This window comes from Mesitornis unicolor, unplaced genomic scaffold (assembly GCF_000695765.1).
Source record: "Mesitornis unicolor isolate BGI_N332 unplaced genomic scaffold, ASM69576v1 scaffold45957, whole genome shotgun sequence".
Lineage (NCBI taxonomy): Eukaryota > Metazoa > Chordata > Aves > Mesitornithiformes > Mesitornithidae > Mesitornis > Mesitornis unicolor.
This window is the reverse complement of record NW_010196622.1, coordinates 5,268-14,727: the sequence shown is the minus strand read 5'-3', so window position 1 is coordinate 14,727 and position 9,460 is coordinate 5,268. Positions and strand designations below refer to the sequence as shown.

At 46.0% G+C, this 9,460-nt stretch overlaps 1 protein-coding gene across 1 annotated transcript; it reads right to left on the bottom strand.

Moving 5' to 3' along the window:
- Positions 1–1,034: 1,034 nt before the first annotated feature.
- RAB11A (RAB11A, member RAS oncogene family) lies at positions 1,035–9,204 on the bottom strand (the record flags this gene model as incomplete). The annotated part of the gene is made up of 4 exons (XM_010188542.1): positions 1,035–1,248; positions 7,221–7,301; positions 7,852–8,045; positions 8,999–9,204. Coding segments are annotated over 4 exons (621 nt in total), but the record flags the coding sequence as incomplete, so codon positions are not given.
- Between the last annotated feature and the right edge of the window lie 256 nt (positions 9,205–9,460).

The following is a 9,460-nucleotide window of genomic DNA, read 5'->3' as shown; positions in this document are numbered from 1 at the left end:
AGCGACGTGTTTGGGAACAGCGTGTACCGAGATACGCGGTGACAGAAGGCACAGTTCATGTATCCCCGAACACGCTAAAACAGACGATTTGTACCAGGCAACAGACCACAGGAGGAAGGTGTCCAGTCAGAAAACTACTCCAGATGTTTTTGTTAACATATACCAAACCACTCGAATATTTCTGAAGTATCAGATGAAACAGAACTGAAAACTAAGACCAAGTTGTGGAAGTTTTTGATTCATCAACTCAAGCGTTTGGATAGATTACTACGTGGCATGAATCAGTAAGTGTGATATGTAATACGTGACAACACCCTTCACATCTGTGTAGCACGAAAGAAAAAAGGCATCCTCAAATCCTGGTACCACCAGCACTGCAGAGGCCACGGCTCGGGCAGCACACCACCACGCTGCAGGTTCCAGTGCGAGCGTGACCCTTCGTCAGCGACGCAGCTCCAGCTCTGCTGTCTTCTCAAGAGGCACCTCCAAAACAGTCCCGGCAGCTCTGCCTCCCCGCACCACCTCCTCTGCACCAGGTGCCAAACCACAACAGCAAGAACCCTGCTGCCTATTCGCAAGAAATTCTCTTTTCTCCTCCATAATATTCTATTAAAAAAAAAAAATCCTCAACAATCTGAAGATGTAGCCAAAAATACATTAACTTACATTAAAATTGCACTTCAGAGCAATGGGCATTTCATCGAGCTTTAGATGCGGTACACACCACCTTAAACCAAGGAAAGGTTATCCTGCCCAGAGATATTTTCCTAGTGAACCTGACAGTAATGGTTTTGCAGAGCAGAACAACATCTTCGAGTGCTCACTAAAGGTGTCTGTGCTCTGACTAGCGGGCATCGTATCGGAAAGAGATCAGATCAGTTCCAGATCATTCACTGACCCAAAACCGACAAAAATCAGTGTTGGGAAAATACTGCAGCCACACAAGCAAGAGATTGATCAACACTGAAACCAAAGTGTTTAAGACATGGAGAAATTCAGAAGGAATAAGCAGGAACTAAACACAAGAAAGTAAGCACGAGGATTACAAATATATTTAAATCTTGGACCTGGGGAATATACACAGCCTTTTAGGAAAGAATGAACAATTCTATATATTCTGACAGCACTGCATCTTTGGTTTGTTTTCAGTGGTTGGAGGGACGTGGATGGGAACCACGTTGTTGCTTGGAGACATGTCGTTCTCGCGTCTGTCGGACATTTGCTTCTGGGAAACAATGCGATAGATCTCTGGAAGATGAGAAAGAGCCGGTTGTTACACGAACCCCAGCAATGCACCACCAGAAAGTTAAGGCTTCAAGATCTAGAAATATATAGGTAACGCATAGAAGCGTTCACAAGAAATTCAACTGCGATACTTTCTATATTCAGAAAATAGTATTTCTATTTTTGCAAAATAAATTCTTTTCTTAACTGTTTTACTCAACATAAGAGTTAAAAAGGACAAGAAATCATCACGCTGATGGTCCCTAAAGCCCTGGGGACAGTGGCTGCACATTTGCTGACGTACCTGCAGACAACAGCAGGATTTAAAAACCACTCAAGACCTTTCTCCAATAGGACTGCAAGGACAATTGCTTTTCTCTCAGCATGGCTATCATGTACAATAGCTTGTCTGTCATCTAAGCAGGTTAAGGTTGGTTTGGGCCCAAAAGAGGAGACCTAGACCCTCAAGCAGAACATAAGCCCTTTCCAAAAAGCCATGGTGTTGGTGCAGCTGAACATCAAAACTAGAGATGAAATATGGACCCCAGACAAAGAAATTCCAGCATAAATCACAGAGCATGGGTTAAAGTCCTGCACCTTCCCAGTGCTGCACACCTGCACCAAAACCTGGCCCAGTTTCCTGGGGTTTGTCAGCGGCCGATGCGCGCACTGTACGTAAACAAAGAGTAGCTACAACAGCCCTTACTTCAGCTGCGCAGAAGGAAGAGTAGGGCATGTGTAGCACTTCACCCCCAGAAAGGAAATAAAGGCTACCAAAAATAGAACGTGGGGAACTCGCTTGCAAATTTCAGTTTTAAAACCATTTAAAAAGTTTAAAAACAAAAAAGAAGAAGAAAAAAGGTCACCAAACTGGGCTGTGTATCCATGGGCTATACAAATAAATTCAACTTTGCAAGCGGGGCTTTGAAAGAATCTGCATTTTGGGCTTCCAAACAGACAGCTCAGACTCAGACAGGGATAAAACATTCAGAAAAATTGATTTTACAAAAGCATTCAGTTACCACTCAATCACTGAGACAACCAAACAAGAGCTCACACGTAAAAGGCTTTTCCCATTTCACCCTTTCCTAGTTCAGCTGCTTTCTAACAGTCTTACACATGAGCAGCTTCACAAGTTCAGTGAATCTCATGAAATCAGCTCTTTAAAGCCACCTGCAAGCCCCCGTGGGAATGCACAGATAGCAATCAGCCTCTCCCTGTGGCAGTGCCTGTGTGCAGAGCTGGGGGCAGCACGGCTGGAAGGGATCCACTGCATTCCTCAGGACAGGTTTTCTGCTCCACCGCCCTGGCCCAGCTCAGGGCTGGCAGCCACTTTACCTCCAAGCACCAAACACTGCCCCTTCCCATTCAATGGGAGAAGGCTCTGGCCACCTTCCTTGCTGGAAACTCCCTGGTAGCACCTTTGGCAGCAGCAATTCTCAGTTTTCCAGAGGACTTCCTGCACAAGTTCATACTTGTCCCCAGCATGAGCTGTCACACACTTCCTCCACCCCTGTAAGCAAAGACCATGGTGTCCTCTGTGTAACACCCTCATCTTACAGCAAAGATCTTCAGTGAACAGCCCTAAAGCCTTAAAAACAACCTTTACAGCATTGATTTCTCTGTTAATAAAGGATCTATCCCTTCTGATGCTGGGGACATATTTCCAGGATCCCTACTTCCATGCCCCCCCCAAGCCCTGCAATGACATTTGCTGCTTGAATCAACTCGCAGCAGCCCCAAGTTCGTTGCTTGCTGTTGCTTCCCCCTCCTCTGCAGCACAAAGCTCTGTGCACTGCCCGAGGTGAGAGCTCAAAGGCTAAAACCTGCTTTTCCCCCCCTGCATCAGCTGCACACTTTCACCACACACATCTGTGCTGGTGTGAAGGGGGGGTGGGAACAGCTTAAACCTGCTCTCACAGGGGCAAAACGCCCAGTGGCAAAGCCTGCACTGAGATTGGTCTGCACTGAGGAATGCCAAGCTAATGAAGACATGCGCTTTTTAATGAAGACACTACACTCTGTGCTCTGCTCAGTAACTGAATGAGACCTTATTAAGAGCACATTCAGCTGACTGCATCACTGTGTAATTGCTAACTGTGCGAGACAGGCCTTGCACTGTAAGAGGGCTGGGAAAAAGTGACACTGCTGCCCCGGAGGAGCTTGTCTGCTCAGCCTGCACTCGTGTTTCATTCATTTTCAGGTGTACATAGCTAATAAAAGAGGAAATCCCTCGATTTTTTACATTAATGCTCTGTGATGTTGTTTCCTTGGAGATAGGATTTCTCGGAGATGAAACCGTAGCAGAATGCAACACGGGAACAGAGAGCACCGAGCTGGGCAGGGAGCAGAGGCAGACTCCAGTTTAATTTAAGGATGCTTTATCCTGCTGTGAATGCTCAGAGTAGACAGGATTATAATACCAGTCTCTCCTATTTGCCAGAAGATACAAAGCGGCTTTGTGTGCACAACAATCAGCCCTTGAAGTCTAGACATCTCACAACAGAAGAATCTGGATAGGGACCATTGCTCTGAGCCACAGAAGGAAAAGGTCCCCCAAACCTCACCTGGTATCCACAGCAGGACAGGAAGCCCACTAGATGTAAGATATACCCCCTCAAAAAGTCCTCTATAATATAGAGAGAGGAAAGAAAAGCTGTAACACCAGCAGATCACAGACTCACTCAGGCTGTGCTAAGTATTATAATGCCTTCCTATTTCCCATGCCCAAAGCCATCTGCTCAAAGTGGTTTAATCTGAGAATCCAAGTGTGGAGAAGCTTAACACAGACCCTGCTATGCCTCCAAGGAAAGTACTCCTACAAGTTTCCAACACTGTCCCAACCAGAACACCCCCAGTTGGGCTGGGGAAGAAAAGTCTTGCCAGGGACCTTAGTCTCGACACTGTTCAGGAGAGATGTAAGCAGCTGTGAATGGCAAAAAGCAGCCTGGGATGTCCCTGTGGTGCAGTTCTCAGCACTGCAAATACAGGCCAAGCTGGTGCAGCAGCACGCCCTGCCCCGTCTTCTGTCAGCCACCTCCGCCTGCAGCCCATGGCACTGCCTGCTGCCTCTATCAGCTTCCTTCTTCAAAGGCCAGCAAGCGTTCCTCCCGCAGGCGCTGTGCTTGGAGGCAGCCTTGCCAAATCCAGACTATCCACGATTCTGCAGGGTCACTGAAAACCACATTCCTCAGATGACTGCTCCCCTCTTTCCTTCAAAGCAAATCATTAACAGAAAAAGCCAGCTGTGAAGTGTTATCAAGAAGTTTATTGGCAGAACATTCGTCCTTAGCATGCCAGTCACAGCCGAGATGGAGCCAACCTGCTGCTAATGCATTATTTACTTCATCTTTATCTCCCTGAAACAGGAGCTCCTGTCTGGAGTGAGCCACATGCCCACTAATCAGCACAAGTGTTTCTTCCAGCACAGTTGAGCCAGCACCTCCTGAACAAGGATCCTGTCCACATACCCCAGAGCTCTTTACCCGAAACACCATCAGGGACCATTGACATCTGTGGAAAAGCAACAGCCTCAACAATCTGTCAGAGTCCGCCGAGGACAAGTTTTAATCCCGTGTTCTCTCATTACAGACCGCTCTCCTTTACAGAAAAATTAAACTAGAAAAAAAGTCAAACCTCCACGAATTAGAACCCAAAATAACTTCTGGAATAAAAGGTACTGTTGGAAGCATGCAAGGCGAGATAACAAAACCGCCTAGCCTGTGCCCCAGAGGTGAACTGCTTCCCATGGCAACGGCAGGATATCGTCTGAGCGTCACGCAGCTCTCAGGGACCAAGGCAGCAGCCCAGGGCACACAGCAAACTTTCCACCTCCTCAGCTGTCACTGCTGGAGAACAGAACGGTCCAACCCGAGATGGGGACAATGAGGTGACCACTTTGTATTGGCTATGACAGCCTGACAGCCACCTCGGGAGGGGATAAAGATGTCTGATATATTTCCAGTTCTGTTTTATTAGTGCTGGTGCTGAACTGGTATGAAAGTTAATTAACCAGCCTTCATCTGAGAGCCCTGATGTCCTCTGAAAACTGAAAGCACAGACAGCAAGGCTTTTATACACTGCACACAGAGCATTTGGCCAGAATCTGACCTCAAAGCTCAGTCTAGGTGCTCCCGAGAGGAGCTACCAAGGACACATGCATAAAGGAAAGTTTCAGGTTTTAGCAGTAACAAGCAAGCAACAGAAATGCCTTCCTCCTGAAAAATCCATGCCCAAATTCATGAGCATTTTTGTCAGGACTGCCTTCAAGTAGGTGAAGAAATCAGGAAATCTAGCAGGCATCCCAGATACCATCACACTCAGCCACTCCTTAGCCATCCACCCTCTGATGGCATTAGTCCTTAGTCATGTAGGGAGTAAATGTATAAGCTAACATAACTTTTTTCAATGTGTGCAATGTTGAATTACAGCCAAATGACTTCACTGAAGTTAAAGGGAACCACGTGGTTCAGCTAAAGAGGAAACGATCTCAAGTTCCAGTCCCAGCACTGCATGAGGCAGTGACATGACAAGCATCCCATGCACTATTCATTCATCCAACACACCCTTTTTTCTAGTCTATGGGCAGGAGCATGACTGTTTAGGAACCCATTGTAAAAAACAATATAGAACCAGAACCTATCAGACACCTCCTACAACCAACCTTTAGACAAGAAACAGATGGACACAGGCAGATAATACTCCAGCAGCTCAACAACTCTCTCCCTACACTGCTGGCATGTCCATAAAGCATTTTAAACAACTCAAGAAAACACTATAGAACTTACACTTTTTTTTACAGTAAATCACTTCCGAGCTGTCTCCTCACCTGCATGTTCCAGTACAGCTAACAAGTCCTTTTTGGTGTGTTTTTAAATGAATGTCTAAATTAGCTTGCAAAGAAAAAAAAAATCAAATCTTACAGGTGCCAGTGCCACAGAAATGAGATCTGATTAACAGAGACACAGGGTTTAGAAGTGGGGCTGCTGCTCATACCAGGTACATCACAAAGCCTGGTACATGCTACACTGGGAAGGAGGGAGATTAAATTTTCAACTGGGAAACAGAGAAAACAGAGACTGCCTGGCACACCTAGAAAAGAGACGTACCAAAACAGAGGGGCCTCTCAGATGTTTTAAGACCCCAACCACAGATCTGGAGAGGTGTTTGCCAAAGCTGGGAATAACAAAAGCTCAAAAGCCACTGTTGTCCCACCGGGCCCTGGTTACAGCTGACAGGGTCCACAGCAATACAGGAGTCCCATGACAGTGGTTTCCACACCACTTTGTGAACTCTTACCCTATCCTTTAGAAGCCAAGGTTAATTTAAGGTCCCTTACATTGCTGTAGTTGAATGTCTCAGACTCTTGAGAAGTTTCACCTTTCTAAAAAGGGTTTAAACAAAAAGGAAGTACTTTATCCACAGAGCATAAAAAAATGCAGCACTCACTGCCATCACGTGTTAGAGGCCAAAAGTCCAGCCAGGACTATTAAATGCAGTGACTACCATGCAGTAACAGTGACTGCCGTGCTGCTCAGGAGCCGCTGCGTCTCCAACTCCCAGTACTGTTCAAAGGAAGGATCTCTGCTCTTTCATCCCTTTTCCCTTGGCAACTGCTACAGTGATCATTAAAGATGGAAAAAAAACTAGATTGACTTCTCCTCTGATAAACAATGGCTCTTTTAACTTGATGCTTGCGTGAGAGAGCTCTCTCCCCCGTGGGCACTCCCTGTGCCATACACAACTGGGAAACTGAAACACAAACCAGGCTGACTAAAAACCTGGGGCAGATCAAAGCGAACAAGGATTCACTCCTGAGTCCAAGGCTGGCCTTTCAACTGTGGCACTTCAAAACCGGACTTCAAATCTTATGGCTGTGAAGAATGATTAAATAGCAAAATTTCAAACGCTTTATAGGCAAAGAAATGCCTATTTGCATCGTATCTGAGCAGCCTTCCGCCCTTCCCCCTTGAAACACAAAGCACAGGATGACTCACCTGTCAGAATAGTCTGGAAAGCTGCTTCCACATTTGTAGAGTCTAAAGCAGACGTCTCAATAAATGACAAACCATTCTTCTCTGTGAGGACAGAAATACTATAATTAGAGGGGTACATCACAGATCTGTTTCCCATCTGGAAGAACTTCTGTGCCTGATTATATTTGTGGTGTTCCTGATGAGACACACGGATATCAAGTTGTGGGGTTTTTTCCCCCCTTACATGATCTGAAAGCACCACCCAACACCAACATTAGAATACACACTCACCCTCAAGGACAGGGATCAAGATCAGTTGGCAATACAGAAGGCAATACACAGGTGCAAAGCTACCACCATACAAGAAACACAAACCTAAAGCCATAGGCACCGTTTCTGTGAGAAAAGCAATGCGTAGGCAAGAGAAAAAATCTGATTTAAAATCTTCAAGTGCCTCTGGCTGCTTCTTAGAACCCCATCAGCGTGTGCATTTTACAAGGTTTCCTTTTTCACCGAATTAAAGAGGCAAACATGACTATGACACTGAGGAACATCACCATCTTTTTCCTCCTACCAGCGCACTCGTGGATCTAAGATGAATGAGCAGATCCTCAGATAGTTAGCATTAGGAAGCTATTTTGAGTTCACCAACCTGCAAAAGCTCTGGCCTCATCTGTAGGGACTGCTCTCAGGTGGCGCAAGTCACTCTTGTTTCCCACAAGCATGATTACAATATTGCTGTCAGCATGGTCTCTCAGCTCTTTCAACCATCGCTCCACGTTCTCGTAGGTAAGGTGCTTGGCAATGTCGTACACCAATAATGCCCCTACAGCTCCGCGATAGTATCTGTGGGTGAAGAGACGTGTTAGAGAACCAGCCATGATTAAGAAAACTGTGATTAAAAGTAACAAGTTACTGGGCAGTAATAGGAAATAGCTCCTTACTAAGGCAGCTATGCAAAAAAAGTACCCAAAAGCAGGCAATGTGGGACTTGAAGCAGTGAATACAGCATCCAGACTAGGGTTGTGCCACAGGACCACCAGAGCAGCCAGGACAGCTCAGTCTAGGGGGTGAGCCAAGCTCTATGCTTATGGGGAGAACTCTGCATCCCAAAAATGAGCCTCTGCAATCTGTGAGGAGCTACTGTCACCTTCAACCTCTGATCTGCTCCTGAAGCCTCCCCCACCCATCCCCATGGGTGCAGCACAGGCACAGCCTATAGTGATACAGACACTTCAGAATGACTCACTGGGTCATAAAAACGTCAGCCTGATCTGTTCCTTTACAAGAGGCCACGGCTGGTCTCCTTTCAGCCCAGAGAGGGGCACAGTTACACATTCCAGAAGAAACAGGCTGTGTGCTCCCACCCCACAATTACCTACAGCTTCACCTAAATCTAGCTTTTGCTGTGCTATTTTTTTCCAATTAAAGGAGCAAGCAAAGTGAGCAGTCTTTCCTTACTGCTACAGGAGGGTTTCTGCTCTTAGGTTACCTCCATGAACACAGATATTACTTTATCAATTGTTTGCATTGAAATGAGCCTCTCAAAGCTCTTGAATTCCAGGGTTGAAATGCCTCCGGTTACCTACTGTGAGAGCACTGAGAAGTAAATCAGTTCAAGCAGGGACACGCTATATCAAGTTTCAGGACTGAATAATATTTGAGCTTCCTTCCCCCACAGGTTGTGGATATTACACGATAAGATACAAACACCCTGTCTGCAGTTTGAGGAATCAGAAGGACCCAAAATTACCCTCCTCAGCAAAAGTTTCCCCTCAGCCATACAAGCTATCACTTACGCTGATGTTATAGCTCGGTATCGCTCCTGCCCTGCTGTGTCCCATATCTGAGCCTTTATTGTCTTCCCATCAACTTGAATGCTTCTTGTTGCAAACTCTACTCCAATGGTGCTTTTGCTTTCCAAGTTAAACTCATTGCGAGTGAATCGAGACAGAAGGTTACTCTTGCCTACTCCGGAGTCGCCAATAAGTACAACTACAAGACAAAAATGAGATGAGAATCAGGTTCCAGATGTACACAATACATTGACATTGAACATTTTATTTCCTGGAATGAAGCACGAAGGAAAAGAATGGCAAAACCACCACCCTCGTCATGAGTCTGCTGTTCAAGTCTTGGTATTTCTAGAGGAGCAGAGCTGCCACATTCACCAGCATTCTGAACAGATGTCAGACTCCACTTTTACTTGTTACACTTCATTCTCCTTTGCCCAACTCAGGAGAGCATTCCTCCTCCAGGAA